Source organism: Fringilla coelebs (assembly GCF_963513975.1).
Source record: "Fringilla coelebs genome assembly, chromosome: 3".
In the NCBI taxonomy this organism is placed as follows: Eukaryota; Metazoa; Chordata; class Aves; order Passeriformes; family Fringillidae; genus Fringilla; species Fringilla coelebs.
In genome coordinates, this window is record NC_140030.1 from 93,933,082 (window position 1) to 93,960,679 (window position 27,598).

Below are 27,598 nucleotides of genomic sequence, written 5' to 3' on the forward strand. Positions count from 1 at the left end.
ATGCCCATGATCAACCATATTATGACCAGTTCTCACGAGTGGTTTATATAAGAAAACCAACTGAAATTTTGTGAGCATAGCTTCCTTATCTGAGAGAAGGTGGCAAGATAAGACTCTGTGTGTATATCTAGAGACAAAATGAGTGCAGAGAGCTTATCTTTATTTGCCAATTTATGTGTTTGTACAAATGTAAAGCACCATAAATCAAAGCAGAAGTTCTTAAATAAAAATGGATAATTCTAAAATAATGAATGGCACAGGGAAAAACAAAAAAGTAGAAAAATTTAGTGCCAAAGAAATTTTTTTTAAATAACTGGAATATCAATGTTATCATTAGACTTAATATGAAGGGAAAATTATACCTTGATCAGCGTAGAACAGACCAGTGACAAGGACTGTGTAGGTCAGTTTTCCATTAGGTTTATTTGGGGCAAGCCATTTTAATTGAACTTCTTTGGACCCATCAATGGTAGTAAATACATCAACCATACCCTCAGGGGCAGCTTCCATGGTCCGAGCTTCTACCTGCAAATTCAACAGCAGATGGAATTTGGTGCCATAGTCACAGAGGAGGAATGAGAGATGCAAAGCTTAAGAAAAGGTATTTCTTCATTGAGAAAAAGTAACTAACACTGTCAGCATCCTAATTTTTAAGCATGTTGCTGTCCTTTCATCTACATTTGTTTGAAGCTGTTCAGCTACTAACCTACTTTAAATAGAGATTACTGTAAGAAACAAGAAGCAAATACTGGAAAAGAATGAAAGATTATTCATTTGAAAACACCATTGCACCTCATGTGGATGTACAATCTCAGTGTAAGGAAAGGAAACAGCAACAGAAGACCACATAACTTTCTCTTTCTGCATTTAAAAAGCAACTGCAAGGAACATGCATTTAAACACTGTAGTAAATTATTACAGATATTTAACAGACAAAAATTCCTTTCTGGAATATTGGCTGCTCCCTAAATTAACTTCCCCATTCACCTAATAAAATTTAGTTGCAATAAAAAGTAAATCTTTAGGAGAAAATAAAATTTGAAACAGCTGGATAATGTACTGAATATGAAAGATTTGTAACAGAACTAAATAAATACTTATTAAATATTCCAGATATTTACTATTGAAGTTTCATAACTTGTAGCAAACATTCAGTGCTACGGAACAAAGTAATTTGTTATTATGTTATTTATGGTGACAATTTTGTTTCTCTTACATTATTTATTTGGTGTTTTCTAAGGTATAAGATGGTTTCACACCTCTGTAAGTGTCTCTCAGCTGCAGGTTCTTGGAGTGCTAATAAATGCTATTTTTAATCTGCCACACCTGCTCTGTCATCTAAATAACCAAACATATTTTCTCTGTCCTTGAAACATGAATGTTATACTTTTCAGATGTAAAGACTGGACAGCTTATTGCTTACAAGTGCCATGTGCATCAATACCTCCGTATGTGCTTCTCTATTTATACACTTCCTTATATTGAAAGTAAGTGATAAGTTGCAGTGAGGCCAACAGGATAAAGCACATGCTTAAAGGTAAAAAAATACTTCATAGATTTATTGGATCACTGCCATATTGATTATTTGGGTATTTTAGTCAAAAACATACTTCTGTAAGGATTTGACTAAACTGTGCTTTCTAAACAAAGTAATTTCCAGTAAAATGCTCCTAAATGCAGGTGCTCCAATCAGAAACATAAAAAATGGGAAGCAATTATTAACAATTTAGTTATTGTTATAAGTTATTATTGTTATTTAGTTATTTTTAAAAGTTTTTCTACTGAAGAAGATTCAAAAAAATCTTTGAATAACATAAATTTGTAGCAATCTGTATCATGTCCTAAGCAGTTGCAACAGCTGTATTATGTCTTTAGTTTGTTTTTTTTTTTTTTATGATGTGCTATATAAACATATAGTACAGAAAACCTTTTTCCCTGAAATTTAGATTTAATAGCAGTGGGTTGAGATGAGAAATATTCAGTGTTGAACATTTCAACTTATTTATAAGACATTTACAAGAGGTAACATATTTCAAAACTAGCATAATTTGATTTCTCTTGAATTTCTCTGAAGAATCTGTTACAGGTTACACTAGCCCTTAATAAACCATTTTTTTTCCTCTTTAGGGACAAAACACCCAAACAATTAGAACACACAAAAGCAGTATCTTGGGTGTACTAGGAAGAGAATAAAATGCAGCTTTTCTTTATTTACTTAACAATATGCATCTCACTTAAAAATAAGTCATAGCCACAGAAAAAAAGTCAAACAAGGACTACCTAAGCTGAACAAAACCAAGTTTTTGAAATAGAGTAACAGCTAATGCTCTCATAATTAATTAAGATCTTCAGAGCCACCTTCAGGAATATAAGGTGGACAAATTCCATATTCAGGGGAATGTCACATGATGTTCCTTGATCAATTAAGGCACATTAAGCACAAGATCAGCAACAAAAATAGCTGGAAGCCTATCAGTTTACTGCTGGGAAATGTTTCCCATACTATTTAGAGCAGAGGCAAAACATTAGGTTCCTCTTTTTTTTTTTTTTTTGTTCTTTTTTTAAGTATTGGGTTTACTCTGTAATTTATATGAAAATCTTTTTTTAAAAATCAAATTAAGATCCAGCGCTTTAACTTCCTTAGGTGAACCTAAATCAAGATGTACTTCAATTCCTGCGATTAGAGATGGATCACTGGCTCTGGAAAACAGTTTGTGTGTGTACTGATCATGGGATGCAGATGAGTATCAGCTACAGCAACTCCTTTGAATTGTTCCAAAAGTCAAGTTACGAGTCTGTAGTTCAGTGGAGATGTCAAAAAAGACTACAAAAAATATTTTTTAAACTGTAACCACTGGTGTTCTCTTCTGTCCTTTTGATGCCTATTTGACAGGACAGTAGTACTGAAAATTTACATGTTTCATCTGTATGCAAAGTTTGGTAATGAGTTGTCTTAAGCATTACTACCAACACAACAAATTAGGTTACTGCACATCAAGTACCTTAAAACAAAGTTTGCTTTTGGGGTATATGTGAAGTTGTAAAAAATGTACAAGAAAAACTGGCAAAAAGCCATTCAAGCTTTTAAGAATAAATATTCTTCAAAGCAGAGCAAGCTATAAAATGTTTAGTGGTTATAAAGTCTAGCTGTCTTCTGCAGAGAGAAAACATTACTGGCATTTGAACGAAAGCAATCTTGGAAATAATATTGGAAATGTGACTAACAAATTACATCATAAAAATAAAACCTGGAAGTTCTTTCCTGATAAAAACTAAATTGTGATAGAAAAAAACAGAAAGAGAAACACAACACTCTCCCAAACCTCTTTTTTCTTCCCCCCCCTTTTTTTTTTTTACCAAATTTAGAAGCCTAAAAATAAAGCTGAATTAAACAAAAAGTTAAATCCCAGAACAAGCACAGGCTCTTTCTCAGTTATGCTTGAAAACAAAACCAAGCACAGTAGAAATGATTCTAGTTATTCATCAGCTATACTATGAAATCATACTAGATATATCAGTTCAGCTATATGTCCAAAAACCTTTAACAAAATAAAAATGCCTCAGGAGGTCTGTTTTTCACAAATTTGTCAAATTTAATATTCCTGTATTCTCAAATCCTGAAAAAATGGGATGTTACACAAGACTGCTAAAATCTGTCAAATATAATATTTTGATCACATACTTGCATTCAAAAGATTTATGAATTACCATATTTTCCTTGCTCCTGTTGCCACTGCTGGCTTCTACAATTTTCAAATTAATTTTAGTCCTTTCAGTCCAGTAGCTAGAAATTTGCTCATTACTGGAACAGTAACTCTTTCTTTATATACATCCTTGTAAATCTGGTTAAAGCACACCCGCACCTTTCAAACATATTAACTCCATTTAATTTCAATAATGTGTGTTTCAGCCTCCGTTTTTGTCTTCTTTCACTGTACCTATGTTCTACTTTGGAATGGTGCCTAACAATGACCTATTGAATCTTTAGCAGCTCTTAAACAGGATTTTTTCTTAAATGTCACATTTTGCCAGATGGGTTAGTACTGCCCAGAGTGAATCATCACCATTTACTCTGATATTCACTGTCATCTGACATTTATTACATTCCCAGAATGTAAATTAAGGTACTCACCAGTGGACCTAAAGCACAACCTTTTGCAGTACATGCCTGGACTCGGAAGGAATGCAGACTCCAAGGAGCAAGCCCATAAGCATAACAACTTAACTGTGATGAATTTTGCAGCAGAACACCATCCATGTACAATCCATAGCTGGTAATAATACCTATAAAACAATGTGAGAGCACTCAGTAACCAAAAAGCTACAGAATTTAGAAGAAAACTAATGCTACAGACACCAAGGCAGTTAGAGTAGTATTTCAAACTGTTTACAATTGAGCAGATACTGTTTAGCATCACTGGGCAGATAAAACTCAAAAGAAACATACTCTCCCATCTTTAACTATTGCAAAGCTCACAAGTGCACTGCATCTCTCTAAACAATTAGACTATTCCAAAGATTAGCCCTTAACAAACTTGTTTCTGAGTGGCAGCCAACACCACCTTGGAATGAGGGAAACTGAGGCAATTCTGGTTTACAGTCTACTCTGCATATGGCTTTTCAAAAAATACAAAAAACCATCTCACATCTTAACAGCTTCAAACTTAGAAATAAAATCTCCAAAATAATCAAAATGTGGAAGGACAACTCAGTGCAGTGCTATAACTACAATGAATCAGTAACAAATAATTTTGTCACACAAAACACCTTTTTCATACTCAATCTTTATGACAATTACTTCAGATTTTCAGTGCTTTGCCAACAAAATAGATACTTCATTAATTTGGGGTAGGAATGGTGGTTGGAAAATTTTACCCACTTTTGTTCCTGAAACTACAAAAGAGTAATGATTACTGTTTCTTTCTCAATATGCTGTAGAAAAAATCCTGAAGTAAACTACTCCTTGCCCATTCAATCTACAGAAAGAAAACATATTTGGAAACTCAAACATTAGCAAGATTTTTAGACAGAGGAAAGAATGGTCCTTCTTGTGTAACTGACTAATAGTAACTAAAATTGCAAGTGATCGCTTATTGCATTTATAAGGAATTCTAAAACTTTGTTCTTCCAAAGGTACATGGTAGGATAACAAATTCCATAGAGCGTTTTGAATTTAATGAACTAAAAACTTAGTTTTACAGATTTGCTTAGAGTTTAGAAACTGAGCTTGCAAAGTAGTACTTTTTCTCAGGGCTATTCTGCCATCTTTCTTACTTCTGAATAATCTCCCTTTTTAAAAGTTATTTCAATGTGAAATCTTAAGCCAAATGCAAAGTTACAGGATTCCTTCGAAGTGACTTTAGTTCAGAGGATGCCTTCTAATCCTTCTATTATAAAAACAAATTATATGGTAAAACTATAGCTCCGTTCACCATTCCTTCCCTTAAAAATTAATTTTTTGAAATTACATTGAGGAAGATTTGATGTGAAATTGAAAAAAATATTTTTCCTCCACAAAATGGAGAACTGCATCATAAATAAAAGTGTACACACAACTGTTTCAGCTGAGCTTTCAAGAGTCCTACTTCAAAAGATTTATATGCTAAAGATCTGAGTATGGTGGAGTGATTCACACGCTCCTCATTTCCTTTCTCTTCTAGAAAAGTGAGAGGCTAAACTCAACTCTGACAGCAGAGATGTGCAGGAGGAGGTTCTGGAAAATCTCACACTATCAATCGTACCACATTTGACAGACTTTCTAAAGCAAAAATCCCTTGTGGATCTGTGTCTAGTTGCTTGTGAAGCAATAACATGAATGGTTGATATTATTCCTACAATAAATAAACATATATATCTGGGTATATACTTTAAAATATTTTGTTTATCTCAGAAGAAAAATGTAAATGCTGGCATTAAGGATGTGTTTTACAGAGAAAAAATGCCAAACACTGAGATAACTCTAAGCACCTACTATACCTGCAGCACTAACTCCTTTAAAGTATCATAGAATAGAATCTTAAAGCTACCTGTGCTGGAAGGGACCGACAGGACAACCCCAAGAATCACACCATGTGCCTGAGAGCATTGTCCAAACACTTCCTGAACTCTGTCAGGCTGGTGCTGCCACCACTTCTCTGGGGAGCCTGTTCCAGTGCCCAAACGCCCTCTGGGAGGGGAGCTTTCTCCTGATCTCCAACCTAAATCTCCTGGGACACCTTTATGCTGTTCCCTGGGGTCCTGTCACTGGTCACCAGAGAGCCCAGATCAGTGCCTAATAAACCATTATTAATTCATTTGATACTTATGGTAACAGCATGAATCATAGTCAGGTCACTTGGCATTAATGTTCTAGAGAGTTCCTAAAGCCACAGCACTGTGCAGCATCCCCACTTGAGGAGCAGCTTGCTGCTCAGCTCTGTGAGCTTTTGTTAGTTCTCCCAGTACAGTCAGAGAACAATCGTCTCCAAAAATCTGATCCATTACGTCTTGATTTTACTTCTGCCTTTGCCTTGTAGGACACTGATGGAGAAAATTACAGTATGAAAAGAAAGGAAAAAAGTACATTTCAGGAAAAAAGGGCCTAATAGTCCATTTTTGACATATGAAGCCATTTTTCTAAATTAGGCAGTAACTATTTTCACCAGGGATAAGTAACCCTGCCTCCCTATTTCACCAGTATAGCTTCCAAAACATACAGAGAAAAAGTTTAAAGTTGGCCCAAAGTTAACAAACTTCTTGAGACTTGCTAGATACTGCTGAAGTTTACCATGCATAAAATATTTAAGATTATAGGACATTTTTGTGATCTACAAGACTTGCTGAGCAACATGTGGTCACTATGAAAAGATTCAGTTCCTTCAGTTTTAAAGTCTAGGCAGCTAGGTCAAATCTTAATTTCACTGAGGGCAAAATCTCTATTGTCTATAGTACAATTATGTTTCACCATTGAAAAGAAATACAAGAAGACGAATTAAACTTAAACTGAAAAAAGTTATAAAATCTTCTTGCTCCTTTCCACTCTCTGGATGAGACTATATAATGTGTCAATGATATTCAAGACACTAAAGAGGTTTTGAATCCAAAGTACTACAAGCACTTTACTCTTAAGGTGCAATCTACAGGTCAAATCTTAAGCAAACATACCTTTACCTACATCAATTTCAGTGACTACAAACACCAGTCGTCTCTCATAAGCACAAGGATTTGCAAGAACAAGTACTGGCTTAGTTCACTGAATAATTTTATAAATCAGTTTCTACAATACCGAATATTTTCCATTAAAATTCCACATGGCCTTGGAAGATAGAGTCTGATTTAGACTTAGTTTTATCTATGACACGAACAAAAAATGAAGTTTCTGAGAATTGACCAGCTAAGGAAAATTTTCAGTGGGACATTTTCAAGGATTTTAAAAGAGCATTTCTCAAACTATATGGTAAGATTATAATGGATGTGCTCTGAAGAAGAGACCATTGTTTATTAAGGCCGCTAGAATAATGAAAGGTCAAAGCAGAATATCTGATGACATGTGATTTCACAAGCCTCTCCATAGCCCTCATCTAAATGGTCAATATCACCTATACTACCTATTAGCTACATACATATGTGATATATGTGTGTGTAGAGTGGCAGAATCTGGGCCATGTCCCATCAACCATTTTATTGCTGGATTGAAAATAAGATAAAATGTCGATATTTCAAGTATATTCAACCTATCATCTTCTAAAAATCTTTTTTCTACTTGATACATAAGCTGTATGTCTGAAGCAACTTTCAACAAAGAATTAGGTGTATATTTTCTCATTTTTCTATGAAATATTTTTTCCTCTATATAATGTAAATAAGCCTTAAAATCAATAAAAACCATAGCCCCAAAGTTTTATATCTACATCTGGACAACACGGGCCTAGGTGCTCCTGTACCCCAAAGCTTGTTTCCCCTCATTGTGCCATCTTTATGAAGAAGCCATGTAGCCTTTAATCCTTTTTGCCACCTCTGACCTCCAGGGTAGCATTTTAATTCTCCTTAATTTTTTTCTGATTCACAGCAAGTAGCTGGACCCCATATATATCACGAGAGCATAGCAAAAGTCTGTGCTGTCTCCAGCCAGCCCACACACCCATTAGAAGCTGCTAAGCCTCCTCAGCCCATGGAAATAAACAGTAGCATCTGTCAAGCAGTAGCAAAGGAAAGGAGGCAGGAGAGAAAGGAATGGCCCCAGAGATCTAAAAGGAGATGACAATCTATGATATGCAAATCTTTGCAATTCTGAGGTTTCCACCTGAAACAAAGCCAAGCTCAGTATTTTTGAAAAGCACTGCTTAGCAGCCTGAAACACACCAAGTTTGATCCAACTCAGTTCAAAGCTGGAAACAGTTTCTAAGCTTTTGGGAAAAAAATACAGAAAAATCAAGAATGCACCAGTAGAATGCTGAAGAAAGAAAGTTTTAGCAAAAGTACCTAAGTACCTTCTGCAGGTCTTTCTCAAATTTTATTCTTCTCAACTATGATATTTTTCAGCCTCTTACACAGTTTTAAAACACTGACACAGCCATTATAAATGATATGCCCAAAAGGCAGCCCAAAAGATGTGCTGAGAACGAGCAAAACAAAGTCACTGAACAATGTGAACCTTCCCGATTAAGCACTTGCTTAGTCAAAACTTTTAAAGCTTATTTGCTGTTGGGTTTTAAAAAAAGTCCTTTCAAGAAAATGGAGAAAGGATGGAAATAGAAAATTGGAGAATGAGAAAATATGTTATTAGATAAATCACAGAATCATTTAGGTTGGAAAGGACCTTGAAGATCATAGAGTCCAACTGCTAACCCAGCACTGCTGAATCTACCACTAAACCATGTCCCCACGTGCCACACCTTTGCATATTCTAAATTACTTCAGGGATGGTGACTCAACTGCTTTCCTGGGCAGCCTGTTCCAATGCTTGGGAACCCTTTTCATGAAGGAATTTTTCCTTATACACAATCTGAACCTCTGTGGCACAACTTGAGGCCGTTTCCTCTTGTCCTATTGCTTGTTCCTTGGGAGAAGAGACTGACCCCCACCTGGCTACACTCTCCTTTCAGGCAGTTGTACAGAGGGATAAGATCTCCCCCCAGCCTCCCTTTCCTCCAGGCTAAACACCCCCAGCTCCTTCAGCTGCCCCGCATCTGATATGTGCTCCAGCATCTTTCCCAGCCCTGTTACCCTTCTCTGGACTCAGTCTAGCACCTCAGTGTCTTTTTTTATAGTGAGAGGTCTGGAACCAAAGACAGGATTGGAGGTGTGGCCTCAGTATTGGAGAACAATCACCACCCTGGTCCTGCTGGCCACACCAGTGATGATCCAAGCCAGGATGCCATTGGCTTTCTTGGCCACCTGGGCACACACTGGCTCTTGCAGCCACTGCTGACCAGCACCCCCAGGTGCTTTTCCCCCCAGCAGCTTTCCAGCCTGTGGCAGTGCCTGGTGTTGTTGTGACCCAAGGGCAGCACCCAGACTGGGCCTTGTTGAACCTCACACCACTGGCCTCAGCCCACTGATCCAGCCTGTCCGAGTTCCTCTGCAGAGCCTTCCTGCCCTGCACTCCCACCCAATCTGCAAACATCTGCAAACTTGCTGAGGGTGCACCAACACCCTCAGTGGTTCCCTAGCAAGTTGTTTATTGTAGTTAAAAGGAGAGCCAAGCTGTACATAGTAAATGCTGTATTAACAAGCTACAAAACCCAAATTTAGTCATGCATCCTGGCTTTTAGTTGTTTCCTTTAAAACTTGTGAAAATTTATTTCTTAAACTCTAGATCTTTATCAGGTGCTGTTGATACGCATGTATAAATATGTATATGGACACATATATTTATATTTCCTTGACTAGTTAAACCACTCTCTAAATGGTTTGGATTTTTTTCCACAATGCAAGGATAACAACATCGGGTCCTGAAAATAACTATTAAAAAATGCCTATTTCAGGGAAAATTATTCAGACTTTAGCACTAAGCCCCATACATGACCGTCCTCACCATTTCCTCCCATCCCTTACCCTTCCCCTTTCTCCTGCCTCCTTGCCTTTGCCACACACGCTGATGAGATTTTAGAAACAGAGTTAGAAAGTTTCTAAGGGGCTAGGAAGCAAAATCTTCCACAATGACTTCCAAAGAACCATAAATTATCAAATACATTATTTAACAGGTGACATATTCTTATTTCTTTCTAAATTTAATGTAAGACCTTACAGAATACAATCACCACGTCTGGGGGAATCATTTAAAATGTCTTTAGTGAAGTTGAACAAGTAGGATGTGCTTTATCACAACTGAATGTGGGAAAAAAACTTGCAGGAAAAGATGAAATTTATGTGAAACCACTGGGAGAAATAATTCTATATACTGAAATAATAGCATGAGCCAATAAAGAAAAACATTTCTGATACTTCAAATTTAGAGATTCCTACAAAACTCACTCCGATTTTATTATCATGCATGTAGCAGGGATTTAAACTGCTAAAATCAGAGCAAATTCTGGTAAATGATACAGTGCAACCCTACTAGAAAAGCAACATTTGTCTAGAAGTTTTACACATGGACATTTCGAAATGGAAAACATTTCTAAACAAAAGAAAGTATATTGTTTAACTTTCACACCATAGGAATTTATAACTATATGATGAGTATGCAGAACACAAATCTAATTATTATTATTATTACATATCAATTAAGGTAAAAGAAATTAATGTTTTATTGGAGGGTGAAATTAACACCCTAGACCAATATTCTTCAAGAATGCCTATTCCACACTCAGTTGTCCTGGAAAACATTGAACAATGAGATGTAGTACACAAGAACTATCAAAAGGGAGCACTTTTGAGCCACTGAAACGGCACACTGGGCTGAAAACCACAATCTCCCAGCTGCAGACAATGATACTATCTCAGGTATTTTATGTGCTAAAATGATCATTAAAAATTAAGCACCACATATAAGCTGCCATTTAGAATATTAATTTACCTTTACTAATCATCTTTTTAACTTGAGGCTAAAAGAGTTCACTTACCATTCGGATACTCAGGCTTAGTCCAGGAGACGTTAAAGGAGTCGGATGCGTATGACTGGGCTTTTGGAGCAGGAACCCCTTCTGGTGTACTCTCATCTGTTATAGCCGTGCTGGCTTCGCTGATAGAACACCCACCTCCAGTGCAAGCCTTAAAATATTAATCACAACAAATAAACACCTTTCAGGGTAGTACCAATAATTTTAGCAATTTTTTTTTGCCCAAGTCTCATTATTCTTCCACATCTAAATTTAGTAAGCCTGTGATTTTCAGGTAAGACCTTTTTCTTAGCATAGAATTGTTTACATCTTTTCTTAACTAACAAGAGGATGTATAATAACTCATGATACTTAGTTTTTAGGCATACTGTAGCTAAAACTTTCTTCCGTACTTCACAACAGCACCCAGAGCATGCGCAATTATGATAGTGAGAAACCACCCTAATATAAACCAGTGCGTATTAGTTGTTATTATTACATGTTTCTGGAAAATAAAGTAAAATCATTTGAATTTCAGTTGCCAGAGAACAAAATGTTAACCATGCAATTTTTTCATTTTGTTTGGGATATGAAATAATACAATGTGCAGGTAAAAGTGCATATTGCTCCATATAACAAGCTTTTAAAGTTTTAGATGTACACAGCTATGGTCCATGTGATGCTTTGCCAATTACTTGCACTAATGCTGATGACGACTACACACGTTAAAAAACATACAAATATATATATGTATATATCGGTACTGGATTGAAAGATTTTTGTGCTAGGTTATTGCTTATTTTTAGGGTTTTGTTTAATAATAAAATTAACAGAAACCTGAATTCAACAAATATTTACATTTGGACATACATAAAACTTACGGGATTATCTGTGTTTTTCTAAGTTGTCCATGTACTAAAGTGTACAAGTGGATCATCAGCAAACAAAGAATCTTGCTCTCCAAATCTCCAGGAAGAAAATGTTTCTCTCAATCTATTATATTTTATTTGAAAGGATTAGCTTCAGTTTCCCATTTCCCATTGTTTTTCAAATCAGAGAGCAGTCAAACATATTCCCTATGCCCTCCAAAACTGTATACTGACCCCAAGGGTAAAAATAAGTATTGTCTCTAAATAAGAGGCTCTTTTATACATAAAAACTATTTTGATATCACTGGAAATTACATTCCAAATACAACTAAGGAATGACTCCATGTTCAGTCTGAACTACCAAGTAAAGATGAAAGAATGCAATGTCAGTTTTGGGAACATTCAAAAATTGGCATTTATTCTAAAGATAATAGTTTATTAAAGAGCCCCAAAACCAGCATCAGTTGGATGCTCAGGTAATTATTAGCATTTTGCTAAATAAAATATTTATGAAACTTATCCTTCCAGGACAAGCAGAGTAATCTTTGAATGATTCCACTTCCACTGGCTTCATAAAGAAGCCAAAAAGAGCAGTTCTGGAAGGCCTCTTTCTCATTTATTCCTTACTAACTAGCTAATGAATTTCCACCAGGCCTACTTCAGCAGTGTAGAGTGTTTGATTTAAGAGCTTGGTAACAGCAGCCTTTCCATTAATTTACTTCTTGAATTTCACACAGCTCAATTTTTGTATCTCTGAAATTTGCTGGGACACAAAGTTTCTGGTTCTTCTAACGAAAATCAGCAAAAGAGAGTTCATCTGCATTTTAGGTAGGGGGATTTTAGATTAGTGTATGGACTGGACATCTGGCTATCACATCCAGCAATGCTCAAAGCCATGAAAACCTCCACCCAGACTGAGTTCCCATTTTGTCACTCTGAGAAACAGATTTCAGGTGAAATTTGCAAAAATACCACAGGAACTGGACAGCCAAAGGACAGAAGCAAACCACATCCAATGACACCACATAGCAACACTCCGCCCAGGACCTGAGCCAGCTTACCCACACTGCAGCATCCTGAGGAGATACTGGCTTAATAGTTCAATCACAAAAGTACTTCAGTCATACAAAGAAGAGTGACACCCTGGCTGCTAAAGGCAACCTTTCAACTTTCTATTTGCTTTCAGATTGGCCTGGCTCACACTCACCCAGCTTAGAGCATGAACAGAACAAAAACAAGTTCCTTTGCACTAATCCATGAGATATGACCCTAGGTCTTCTTGGCTGACTTTAGGAAAGAAGCATTAGACTTGCTTACAAAATCTGTTATACTAATTTATGAGTAAAATTGCTGCATATTAAATGGCTGTAATCAATTCTGAAAATTGGTAACAGCATGCAAAAAGAAACATTTTCTGTCTTCAACGTAGCAACATTAACCTTTCATACAAAAGTTGAAGGCAACAGCCTGTGAGGTGCTGCAAGTTCTGCTCATGAAGCTCCTGCTTCCTGTGTTCAAGACAGAAACCAAAACCAATTTTTGAATGGATACAAACCAAAGTTAATAGTAACTGTTAAACAAGGAAAAGAAAAAGGTTCTAGCTGATAGAAATATTTCACTCTAACAAAAAAAAAAAAAAAAAAAAAAGAAGAACAATTGTTTGGGGTATTTTTATTCTTAAGTTTTATTGGAATTCAGTTAATATATGAAACACTAAATATTTTTTTTTCCAGGTGTGTATGCTTGATTTGAATTTTTTGTGGATTTGGTTTTTGTTGGGGTATTTTTATATTTGGAGTTTTTTCCTTTCATAGACAAGTAACATTTGGCCATGCTAAATCTTCATAACTTGTAAACCTGTAATAGTACATTCCTCTCAAACCAGTCTAACTAGCATTATATATGATGGACCCAAATATTTTAAGAAAGCTATCACACCTCAAAGATATTGAGCTTTTCATGCACTTTTATCATTTTCAAAGCTTCAAGAACATTTAGATCTTATAACTCACCTATCACAGACCACTGCATTTTATCCAGGTAAATCTGGTAATCTTTATCACTAGAAGAAATTATCTTTTCCTACTTTCTGATTAAATGCAAATATTAAGGGGGATAAAAAATTTACAAAGAAATGAGAAATAAAATATAGAGAGCAAAGGGTTCCTAAAAATTTATTTGGTAACTTCTAGGAAATCTGCACACGCTGATGAAACAAAACCAAGATCCACAAAACACCTCCTCCCATATCCCCTGGCAGAGCCACCAAAAGAAGCAGTCCCAGGTGCTCTCCAGATTGTAGCTGTTAATTCTTCCCTGATGCTCTCTCCTTGTGCCCACATGCACAGAAGCTGGGCAGGAGCAGAGAAAAGCTGTGGCACAGTGAAGGACACTTTTATTTATTCTTTTGTAAAGAATAAATAAAAATCAAGGCGTAAAATGCTTGTGGAAGTAGTGTCTTAGTTTTGGACATGGTGCTATTATATATGCTAAGCAATTTACTATGCTGAAATATCTAGGCACAAATGAATTAATTTCAACATGAATCTAAGCTTTAATTAGACTGAATATCCTTGTTTTTTTTTCAGGTTCAAGTCAGATCCTTATCATTACCTGAAGGTAGATTATTTTTTGTGGTATAATATTTAGAACATTCAAGAGCATGTTAAGAAAAAATGAATGCATATCCAGTCTACATAAATGTAAATTTATTCATAATCAAGAGCAGAATATTTTTCTATGGCATTTATCAAAGCAAATATCCTTATATAGGTATTGTTATAAAATGAACAATGTGCTTAAAACAAGGGACAATCCTCTCCTTTTATCCACATATTTTCAGGTTTGTTAGTGAAGAAGCTGTTCTATTTCATCACAAAATAAAACCAATGATAAAGAAATGCAATGAAAACACTAATGTCTTTTAAAATGTTTTGAATACACAAACTACTGCTCTGCACTGAACTCTTCTCTGCTATTTCCTTCTACATACAGAAGGAAAGGATGAAAGAACAAATTATCATGGTACAAAATATGAAAGGCTGACACTTTTAAAAAACCTTCAATGTTTTCTTGTAGGTTGGGTCCAAGGAAACATTTTTAAAGCATTTCATATATTTATGCCCATTTCTTTATTAGTTATGCAACTAATCCTTGAAGAAAGCGTGCATTTAAATAACAAACATTTTTGTGAATCTGTTTTGAAACAAAAAAAACTACTTTTTTTCAGGATGGCTCACCCACCTTAGCTTCAAAAAGAAGAGGTTAAACAAAGTGGACACAAGAACCATTAAATATTAAGATGCTAACAAAGTCAGAATCATTTTCACCATTTTACACCTCTACTACACATCTTTAAAACTTACAGCTAGTTTTATGAGGTATTCAGTACCCGGGTAAAGCTGCGGAATAGTAAAATCCAGAAAAAGTTCTGTGCTGTTATAGATTACATTCCACTTTGTAAAATTCTGCTCATTGGTGGCCATATAAATTATATAGCGATCTAGGATTCCATTTACTTCTACTGGTTCTTTCCATCTGCAAATAAAAGCAAAATATGATTAAGACCAGACCAAATAAAGATTCAGACCACGCTGAAAAATGGAAGGCTTTGTTTAGAGGACTTCTTGGAGTTTATTTTGAGAATTTGAAAACCCAGTTGTGCAATCATAAAAATAAATCTAAGCCATACCTCTAATGCAGTATTTGTACTCAGGAGATAAATGATTACACACAAAGCAGGGGCTACAAAAGGGGCATATCACCAGAACATTTCCTGCACTGAAGTTTGCAGAGGCTATGCCCATATGTAGGTTATACTGATTGCGTAAAGACAAAATGGAAATTAAGTTGGCAAGTGATAATCAGAAGGTTCACAGAACCACTAAACTAATCACTTCTATGCATTTAATCATAATAAATTTAATTTTATGTCACAAACCCTTCCCCTGATTGAACTCACTGGAATTCTTGAATAAACTGATGCACTATTGTGTTGTCAGGAAAGAAGAAATCCTTACTTACTGTACATGTATTGTTCTAGAATCCAAAACTGTCAGGACCGGGGCATCTACGTGAGATGGTGGCAGCTGTGCTGTAAACAAGGTGACCTGGGAACTGTTTGTACAGCCAGCGAGCGTGCACGCAGTGAGCAGGAACTGGTGCGCTGTGAAAACCGCCAAATCTAGGGCAAAAAAAGAATAGGCATTTACATGGTGTATTCATTTTAACTTGTTTTCCTATAGCTTTCAGACACTAGTGAGTTTAGAAAATCAAGAGGAAAGGGGACCTGTGTCTCATAAATGCTTCAGGTTTGCCCCAGAGCAATGAATAGGTACTGGTTCTTTAGTAGTAGACAACTGCAAATTATGACTACCCATAGATCTGTGGGGTGTGCTTTGGCTGAGATAACCCCACTGTACTCCATTCACACCAGAATGTACACCAAGCAACCAAAAGAAAACAAAAATTAGATTTTCAGGTGCTACATACTACATCAATTTGCTACAGTGGAAAATGAACACATTTGAGATTATTAAATCAAATCAAATTAAATTAATGGAAAAACAAGTACAGGTTTATTAACACAGCTGCATTATATATATTTTTTAATGTGCTGTATGAAACAAGAATGATAAGTATCGATACATACAACAACTCACTCCATGCAGATTTCCCTATAAGCATGAACACAAAGGAAGCTCATAGTTGCCACTATTCATACTGATCCATTCTCTCTTTGCCTGTTTGTCTTCAGATGCGCAAACACCAAACACTCATAAAATATACTTCAGTAAAACAACCCATCTAATGCTATAGGAAAACAACTGCTCAGTGGTTATTAATTTTGAAGCTATCTTGAATTTCAATTACTGCAGAAAATTGTGAATAAAATGTATCATTTTTGCTGAATAAATATTCTAAAAGTTCATATATTCTTCCCTATATTAATAAAGGAATGTTTGATAGAAAAATTATAGCATGAAAGTAATGCAGACATCATTTTCTAGCATTTTCCTCTTTCTTTTTTCATTAAAATACAAATCTTAGACTTAAACAAGCAAATTTTCCTTTCAAGAAGGAATTTACAGTTGAGGTTTTGGCAACAGCATAAGGTATACAGGTAAAATGTTTGTTCAATAGACACACATTTTCAATATGTCAGAAAAGTTCTGTGTTTTTGTAAGACATAATAAACAGTAGCATTTTCAGAACCCAATAGTATACAAACTACATTTTTTTACAACATATTTCTGAGCACAAATTTAAAAATTCTGGTTGGAAGACAAAGACATCACCAAAGCAGAAATGTTATAGACCCAACTTCTCTCTCATTGTTTTCCCCTCATGTAACACCTTCCGTCCCAGCAGGAATGAAATTTCTTCTGATTTGATCCACTCTGTGTAAGGAGACAATGAACTTGTGCTTTTTTATTGAAAATAGCATATCACTCATTGGCATTGTTCTATAGAGCACATGGCAAAGTGTGAGTTAAAAAAAAAATGCAGCAGCTAAAAAAAAATCATCAAGTGAATGCCTGTAACAGTGACATGTTTAATCAACATAATGGGACTGATTCTACCAGGGTTAAGCAGTGCTTAAGTCATTGAGAGGGGGAAAGCACACTCCAGAGCAGGTGCTCAAGCTGGCTCAGCATGCAGGGAAACTCCATGTACTGCACTGGCTGTGTTGCCTTCATTACTGTACACCTTCCTGGCTCCCTTATTCCCTGCAGCTGCCATAAGAGAAGCCACAAAAAGTGCAGATGGAGCTCAAAGTCTGTGACACAAGTATTACATATTCCATGTTGTGGGCAAGCAAGTGACCAGAAGGATTTTACTTTCAGCAATCCTAGAATGAATCGATGAAAGCAATTCATAGAACCTATATAACCTCCTAGATACTGATTATGCACTCTTCTTTCAAAGTTGAAAGTATATGGTAGGGCTTCACCAAGAGGAGTGAATATAACCCAAGGGAAGGGAAAAGAAAAAGTTGATTTCTCCTTTTTGATTTGATTATGGTGGATCACTCTTTTCCTTGTCAGCGTGGAGTTTGATGCAGACTGTAGCTAATGAGACTACTGGCAGGCATATGTTTGTAGAAATACCTTGTGTAATTTAGAGAGGGAAGAAATTTTTCAAGGATTCAGAGAATGGAAGATGGGAAAATGTTTTATTTCCCTCCCTGAAAAAAACAACTGACTATAAGTTACCTTGTCTGTCTCAGTACCAAGAATGGAAAAAGCAAGAAGAAAAGGCAGGGAAACATGTAAAGTTTGAAAAAAAACAACAGCAAGGAATGGAAACACAGCACATATGAACACAGAGATCATTTGAGATCAGATGATAAACATACTGAAAGTGGAGGAAAGGATAGCAGAGTTTAAAAAATAGCTGAAAAATAAAATATGTTTAAAAAGCAGCATGTCACCAGATTCAGAGAATATCTTTATTCCTCATCTTGATTTACTAACACCAAAGTATTTTGACTACTAAATGGAAAGTTTCAATGGAATCTCAAAGATTTAGGTAGGATAAAGGCTAAAAAGAAAAATTTTGTTTGTGTAAGCAGGAAAAGAAAATAAAGAAATTCAAGGCTTAGCAATGTCATTCAAGGTAGGAGCTTTGCCATCATTAAAATCTCTCCATAGACTTGAAAGTTTGGATGAGCCAGCAAAAACAGGGAAGGCAGTATTTCTAAGAGGTTAGAAACAGAAACTGACAAACTGAACAATAAAAATCATATTACATCATAATCACTACACTTATTCATCACAACCTAATTTGGGAGATATTTTCCTATTTCAAGTTCAAATTTTTTCATAACGGATCCCTGGATTCAAACAGCTATGGATACAAACATGAAAGAGGGAGGAGGTTCTTAAAACTACAAAAGCCACTGTTTGTCAAGGTCCTCTTGCAACAATGCCTTGCTTTCCATTTGCTTGATTGCATGATTTGCATAAGATCACATGTAGGCAATTGTGGACATGAAAAACAGATCGCTCTCAAACACATTAGAAACAGATCCACAAGCATTATGTGGAAATGTGGTACAAGAAAATGCACCCCAGTGCATGGAAAACTCAGTGACTAATGTAAAACAATGTATCATTTACAATATAGGGTGTGAATTATATGTTATTTTACAACTGATTTCATGCTGTTGCTGGATGAATTTCACAGATCTCAATTTACAAGATGAAACCAGTAAGGACACAATTACTCCATTTAAACCTACAGCAAAGACTGAATTTTTTTTTCTTAAAAATTTGCTTGATCAGGTTATATTCCAATCTCTTCCGCAATTCCAGTTCCCTGATTTTAATTTAAAGATCTAATGTTTCTTATTTCAATATTCCAATAACTACTCACTGAAAACACTTATTTCTTACCAATATAAAGCTAAGCCTAGAAATTACAGAACTTCACTGATGGAAAAAAACCCTAAATTCAGTATTTGATCCCTTTCTCATTTCCAGACTCAGAAGAGCGAAAAGCACAAAAAGACAAATAAAAAGATCCTTTTTTGAGGGTACAGGATTCCCTCAAGTCATTGTATTAAAGTAGAAGGTAGACAGAAAAATAATTCTGCATTTTTCATGCTAAAACAGACCAAAGGAAGAAAACTAAAATAAAATCCCACATATCTGTTTTAAATCCATTTCTTACTTTCCCCAAAAGAAAAAGGTGGAGCAGAGGGAGAGGAAGGATCAACCTGCCTTTTCATCTTTCTGACTTCAGAGGCAACATAAACAAACTAAATAATTTTCTAACTCACACATCAGCAAGAGAATTGTGAACTGTAGTGACTATCATTAAAATCAATATTTGCATACCACTACAATTATTAGATATGTAGGGTGATTGGAACTTCCCACACTAACCAACTATAGTGGCCTAGTATCCCTCCAGCTTCTAATAACCACCTCCTTAAGTGCGTAAGTCTTGAGAGCACAATCAATGCATGAGGCAGAAAGAATAAAGAATGACCCTGTTTGCATGGTCAATAAGAACACTCACTTGCTTTGATCAAATTTAATGGGTAGTCATTGAAAGATAATATGCAACACTACAGTGCCACTTTAAGCATGGAATTTGAGAGAAGTTACTAAAAAAAAAGTACAAAACCATAATTAGTGCATTAAAAAAAAAAACAAACAAAAACCCAACCAAAATTAAAGATATAACAAAACATAAGCTTTCCCATTTAGTTATCAGAATACATCCCAGCTCAAATATAACACAGTAATAATAGCTGCAATAATTTATTTCATCTGTAACTATCCTAACACCCTTATTTCATTCATATTTACTGCAAGAGAGCCACATACCCTTCTTGTTCCCCTCTTCCACCCTATTTCCACTCTCCCTGGTTTCAGACAGTAAGGACCAGAAATGACAACATCCTGTCTTGGTAAGCACTCACATGACTTGGACAAGGAACCTCACATGATTTCTCAGGAAAATAATTGAGACAATAGTTATCCCATTGCTATATTCAAAGGAAAATAATCCAACAACATTGTAGCAAAGGATTGTTAGCAGCACAACAAGAAAAACCTGCTGAGAGAGTTTGAAAATGAAAAACTTCCAAAGAATTCCAACTGCATAGTTTATGTAAGCGCACTATACAAACACTTCAGCTCATTACTCACCTCCTCACTCTCTCATCTTCTTTCTCACAATCTGTTACATTAACTCATAGTAACTCATAGTAACTTAATATCTAATTAGAAGAGAAACTCCTTGGGACCATACATCTTCACCGCCAAATATAACCACGTTCCCTTCTGATTTCTGTACACCACCAATAAATCCCAAACATCTAATGCATATGCCAAGTGTCAAGATTGCATTATCAGGCTTGCTCCATCAGACATCACTAGCACTTCTCTGCCTTCCGCCATTTCCTGAAAGTAAGCTACAATTCATATTCAACTTTTAGTACAGCATATTCTGCTGTCTTTACTTATAAAGCAACAGTCACATAATTATATTGACTCTCAAAGAGCCATCACTAATGTACAACTTTCTCTGGAACAATAGTATACGAATGCTGCATCATTTCACAGATTTGCAAACCCCATACCACATTCATCACTCATTTGAAAATATTTCAGAAAAAAAAATGTCACAAATGACACCCCTGAGGTACTTTAGGCAACTCAATCAAGACAAAGAAAGTGCTCATGTACCTAATTGTGTAAATTAGCAAAGGATGGCCTACCACACGTGCAGCTGGCCCTTTAATTGAAGAAAACATCTATCCTCCAAGATAGCAGCAAATTCTAACATATTAATTAATAACTAAGAATGCTGATGGGATTTGGTAATGTCAAGAGTGACAAAATTTAAATAATTTCGTGAAGCCAATAAAAACAAGTGCAAGTAATAAAAAGCAACCCAGGATCACAATAAAATAAACCCAGGATCACAAATAACTCTTTTCAGGAAGAACCATAAGCTGTTGTTCTGCTCTAAGAACAACAGCAAAGACTGACATAATGGCACATGGACAAAATAACTTGGCTTCCAGCTGGCCAACAAATGCTGATGTGTTTTAGAAACTATTTGTTCAGCAGTAAATATCTCTGGTTTTCCAAATTACTTATAAAGGAAACAATTCTTTACTGGAAGGGTAGTGAGACACTGGAACTGGTTGCCCAGAGAAGCTGTGGATACCCCAATCCTGAAGTGCTCAAAGGCCAGGCTGGACAGAGCTGTGAGCAACTTGGTCTAGCGAAAGGTTACCCTGTCCAGAGTAGGTCCCTTCCAACCCAGCCTATTCTATTAAATCCTCATTCTTTTCGAGACTTATGCACTTCAGAAGAATTCAAGGAACTTCCAGGTCCCATCTTGGGAAAAAAGAGTGTAGCACAAAACCATTTAACATATGGGAGCATGAAAACATAACAGTTATGTATTGGATGGTGTAGAAGAGTTATATTCAAGAAGAAAAACCCTTTGGCACAAATGTGAAACAAAAGCATCTTTCATCATTTCAGTCTGCAATGATTTCATGAAATTACTAAAGATTTTATATGCCTGAAAATGGTTCTACTTTTGGAAAAGGGACAGCTCCGAAGCACATTAAGGCTTTTAAAAATAATTATGTTTTAACAGCAAAGATTATCAAGTCTATTTGCCTTCACATTTAGTAACAGTATCTCTTTGTTACACTCTTACACCCTTAATTGTTGCACAGTAAAACTTTTTGCCATTTATTGTCCCTAAGTCCCATACTTCTTTGAGCCAAAACTCATTCCTAAAGAGTTAGGTTTCATCCTGACCAATTCACATGCCACATAAACATCCTTTCCTGATCAATGGGTTTCACTGTACCTTTTCATTTTAATAAAACTATTTTAATTTTAACCTTCCTTAGCTAGGTATGCATTTTTTATTTACACGTTTTTCCTATGCCTGTTATTCATATCTCATTGTAAAAGCTGGAGAGCAAGGATTCCAGTCTTTTATTGTAAAGCCACATCCCTGAGATAGCTACTATGGAAACATCTTCCAGGCTGTACTTACTCCCCAGTTAGGACATACTAGCTTGAAATACCAAAGATGCTCAGCTGAAGAAAACTCATATAATGTGGAGCACCCCACACCACACAGTTTAGAAAAAGCAGTAGGGACACATTTGAGAAGAACATTCATTTAACATGAATGTTTAACATGTTAACATTTAACATCTTCTCTTCAGACTTTAGCACTTCCACCTAAATTGCTTTGTGACTCTAAGGACATGACATGTCACTGATCATAAAAGAATCATCCCTGATATGTTTTCCTCTGACCCATCAGCATTAGTCACCATCTGAAAAATATGGAGGCATTTTGGAAGATTTTTCGAAAGTTTCTCTTGCTGCCAAAATGACACAGAGCCAGTCAGTCAGTGCAAACATTCAGCATCAAATGAACCTATTGAACTTCCAAGTTACTTTTTTGCTGACTAGAATTAAAACCATTCACTGTCTCCCTAGTTTACTTCAATTATAAAAGCTGGACAAATAAAATGAGTTTGAAGGTCAGAGGGAGAAAAATCAGAAAGAAGACAAAGCACATTAATTTTTACCAGGCACATGGAGAGAAGTAATTGTTGTCAATAATACTATCTTAGTTTGATGTCCCTCTTATTAATTTCTTTAAACATCATTGGGAATGAAGATTTTAAGATTTATAGGAAAATTTCCATTCACAAATGCTTCCAATCCATTCACTGTATTTCTTATTCCAGCTTAAATAGAAATGAGTTGCTAGTATAAATCATAAGAACCATAATGTCTCAGTCAATGTTTAGCCCAAAAAGTGAAAAAGGAAAAAAGCGTGGTTTGACCATTTTACCTCTCTATTACTTCAGCTTTATATTCACAACTGGAAAATATATTTGCAGTAGGCAAATACATTGCAAATTTGAAACTCAGATACCTGCGTCTATAAAAATGGAACTACCCTGGATTCACATTTGTATGACCAAGAACCCTTTGGCTCACCAGCAGAAGTACATCCTGTATTCCCAAGTAATTCCAATCTTGCTGCAGTGGGAGAAACAAAATTCAGACCTACCTAACATTTGGTGCTGAGATAATTGTACGAAGTGCCAGGCTGCCACTTTTACAACCCACGGAAGAGCACATGCGAACGTGCCGGCGTGGTGAGTAAGATGTGGTTATATATGAATAGATGGTAAGCAGCAGCAACTATTACTATCCATTTTATATAAATCAATAGTGCAGTCTCATCTGGAGCAGCATATATTACAGAGTGCAGAAATAAAGTCTGTCTGGAAAACAGCAGTGAGAGAGGGGAGACTTACAAACACTTTCTTAGGAAGAGAGGCTACAAAGAAACAACCTGAGAGAGGGAAACAAAGACACACCAAAGAGGGGTAGAGGATAGTAAGTGCTACATAGAAAAGCAATTAGGATTCTCTGTTCTCTTGATTTCTCTTTCAACAATAGAAGGGGGATGGGTGGAGGAAGGAAAGGAAAAAGGACTTGCAAAAAATTCAAAGTGGAATTTTCAGAGACACTCACCCCACCTAAAATCGTGGCACATCTAGTACTGCTGACAAGATGATTCAAGGTTAACTTTATAAATCAAACTTGAGGGGAGAAACATTAAGTATCAATATAATACTTTTTAAATTACTTATGTAAGCATCACTATAATTTGCAAATCTGTCCAACATTCCTGCAAGATTTCTATACTTCTCTTTCTGTATCTGAAACAACTTTGAACTCTTTAACACTGTATTTAATTTTATATAAGTTTTTTTCTGCCACGCAAAGAAAAAGAGGTATGGGATCAAAGAAATAATTTCCAAAATAAATATTCTGACAAAACTTAGAGAATTTTATTTGCATATTTTTCTTACTATAATTTAATATGCATACTAAATTACAAAATACCATTTTAATGCCAAAAAATTTGTCTTATCAACAAAAGCCAATTCATTAAACAAGCAGAAGCTTGAGAAAGCACACTCAACACTAGAAATTGGAACCCAAACAATAAAACTACAACAAGGCTCTTTAACTGCCATCAACTACAGGTTAATTAAATTAAGGATTTATAGGTTGTGAGTTTTATTTACCAATATCTGCATTTTACACCCACGATGAGTAACCTTTTTCACCATTTTGTACAGACTCAGGCATGTGAGGTGATTAGGGAACAATTCGCACCATCCAGACAAGCCATCATGTGATTTAAGAGTTTCTGTAGAAGAGATAGTATCACCTTCCTAGGACCAGAACAGCTCTGTACTCCTGAATTATAGTCAGAGGATAAAGGAGTTTGGCAAAACATTACTGGAGTTCTGGAACAAGGATAGTGGGAGGACTCAGCTTCTGAGCACTGCTCCTAAACAAGACAATTTATAGCAAGTTAAATCTGTTGCAAGACTACAAAAGCTGAGCTAGTTTTCTGCTGACCACAAAATAAGCAGCACAGTAAAATACACTGTATTTCTATCTGCTCTTCTCTCTCCTTAGCAGAATAAGCAGCCCAAGCTGCGGAGTCATTAATATGGTCAACATGTGGTTGAGCAAAATTATTTGGATCCCTTATTTTTTTGGTTTTGGGTTGTTTTTTGTTTTGTTTTTCTGTTTTAGGTTTTTGTTTTGTTTCATTTAATTTCATATTTACTTTCAGAACACACACATGAAAACAAAAGGGGAAAAAAGAAAAGCCCAAAGTTTTTTTCAACTTGACATGTTGCGCTACCCAGTTAAGGCATGTAGTGTCAGTAATGCCATCAGATAACATAACTGCCACAATCTGATGTGATGCATTAAACTGGGATTACCAGAATAAATCATGTTGGTGGGTGCACAGATCACAGGTGGCGCAGTCAGCTGCTCTGTATTATGGCATACCTATAGGATGTGCAGATTAGGATATAATGTCCAGAAGCTTGCTCTCATTTGTGAAGTGCTTTGCAACCATAAGTCAATAGTAAGGAGCCACAAAACAGTTATAATGGCATAAACCATCATCAGGGAAAAATACAAATCGATCAGTGCCAGCAATATAAAAGGAAGAGCTTGCATCTGTCCCCAGTCTCATAAATTCAGTGGCTGTTGCAGGCTTTTCCTCTGTCCCACATGTACTTTATTAACAACAGTAACTATCATAAATAATAATAATGCAGAGTAGTTTATTTCAAGATGAATGCTCTTCTTATTATCTGTTGATCTTATACCTTATTTCTTACATCATGTCTGTATTCCTCCTGTTAATGGGAGAGGAGAGCCAGCTAAATTTATTACTTGAAGTTTATGCCTTTCAATTGGCAACAGGGTGTTATGCCCAGAAAGTTGTCTATGTAGGCTCATTGAAATATCTGCATACCTTAACCAGCATGTTAAGCCTCTACAAAGGAGGCACAGAATTTACATTCTACTCTGTGCTATAAATAAGTAATAAGAACAGATTAGAATTATGCATTTACGCCTACAAGTGAGAGTGAGATGCATAATTCACAAGTGGCAAACCCTTAAGAGGCTTTCACCCCACCCCTCTCCCTGCTCCAGTCTTGCCTGTGTAGAACCCACTACATTTAGTTTTGCTGTTTCACAATTTCAATTTTTCTTTTTCAGAATAGGTTGTTTAGGTTTTATAATTACTACTTCTTTCTTGCAGAACAACTGACACTATGTTAGTAGTCAGTGCTGGGTATATGCCCATATTATGTTACATTATTGGTGTCATCATTATGAGTTTTCCTATGAAACTCAGGGACACAACTAAGATAACACATGATTTGCAACTAAAACTTCCCTATACTTCCCTAGCACTGTCTGTTGGAGCAGGTCCAAAGCAGGGTCACCAAAGTGATTAGTGGGATGGAACACTTCATTTATGAGCAAGGGCTAAGAGAATTGAGATTGTTCAGCCTGAAAAGAGAAAGATTTGGAGCGATCTAATTGAAGCTTCCAGTACCAGAGGGAAGCCTGCAGAAAGACAGAGAGCACTTAGTGACAAGAGGGAATGGATTCAAACTGGAAGAGAATCAGTTTAATTTAGATTTTTATGAGGAAGTTCTTTACTCTGAGGGTGGTTGAGGCACTAGCACAGGTTGCCCAGAGAAGCTGTGGCTGCTCCCTCCCTGGGAGTGTTCAAGGCCAGGTTGGATGGGGCTCTGAGCAACCTGGTCTGGTGGAAGGTGTTCCCGCCCATGGCAGGGGGTTCAAACAAGATGATCTTAAAGGTCCCTTCCCACTCAGGCCATTCTATGATTCACAGTTAACTGCTGCTCTAGCAGGACCTCTTGGAGGAACAGACTAATCTCTATGTCTATTCACATCCTCACCTACTCTGCTGAAGCCTGAAAGTACCTGTTGTGACCACAATTTGTAAGACAGCACATGAAGAGCACAGATTTTGCTGAAAATGTGGCTTTTCCCCACAGTAGTTCTACCTCCAAAAACTCTGTTACCTGGTGACAAGGTGTACAAACAAGGATCTATTTCAGTCTAGCTGCTTTACTGTTTTCTGGTTCTCTGGCCGTGGCACTACAATTTTGATTCATTTAACTCCCAAAGAAGCATCACTAAGGACAGGCTCTTTGATGAAGAAGCTTCCTTGTAATTTCTCTCAGCTGTTTTGAATGTAGAATATTTATCTACCTAGATTTTTCCTTTTTCCTGCATGCAAATACTTTAAATTATTTTCTAGCTCTATTTACCATTTGTTTATTTTGCCTTGATCTCTGTCACACAACTTCTTTTCATATTTAAGCCAAGACTTGTATCTCTTTTTTATGCTAACATGTCTAATTTATTAATCTTTTTATCTATTCAGTGTACCTCACTTTGTTTTTAGTTTTACTTGACAAGCTTTCTCTGCAATTTCCTCTGCCTGTAAACTTAGGAGAAAGACTTAAATTGCACATGTATTTTAATTCCCAGTACAATTTAACAGCTTAAAAATTGTTATGTGACATTGCAACAATGATATTAAATCCCAAGAGTCATACCTCTAAACATTCAAAACACATTAGTTGAAATGTTTAATCTAACATCCTTGAGCTGATGAAAAGGTTAGCATGCCAGCTCATGATATTTAAAAATTCTCGTCAATTGGATTCAATTTTTGTTCCTTGATCAGAACAAAAATTACTAGCACTATTAAAATTAAGTGGTCATAAATAGCTCCAAAGTTGAAGTCAATATAAAATTCAGCTTTCAAAAG

General features: G+C 36.0%; 1 protein-coding gene across 1 annotated transcript in view; it reads right to left on the minus strand.

The window, feature by feature from the left end:
• Positions 1–27,598, minus strand: part of USH2A (usherin) — a gene marked incomplete at its 3' end in the record, with an annotated part of 372,555 nt that overhangs the window by 172,625 nt on the left and 172,332 nt on the right. The window contains exons 32-36 of the mRNA XM_084203202.1: positions 15,914–16,073; positions 15,256–15,427; positions 11,046–11,193; positions 4,133–4,284; positions 363–525 (exon numbers count right to left, since the gene is read on the minus strand). Of these exons, the coding sequence (XP_084059328.1) occupies positions 363–525; positions 4,133–4,284; positions 11,046–11,193; positions 15,256–15,427; positions 15,914–16,073 (795 nt within the window). The remainder of the gene's footprint in view (positions 1–362; positions 526–4,132; positions 4,285–11,045; positions 11,194–15,255; positions 15,428–15,913; positions 16,074–27,598) is intronic.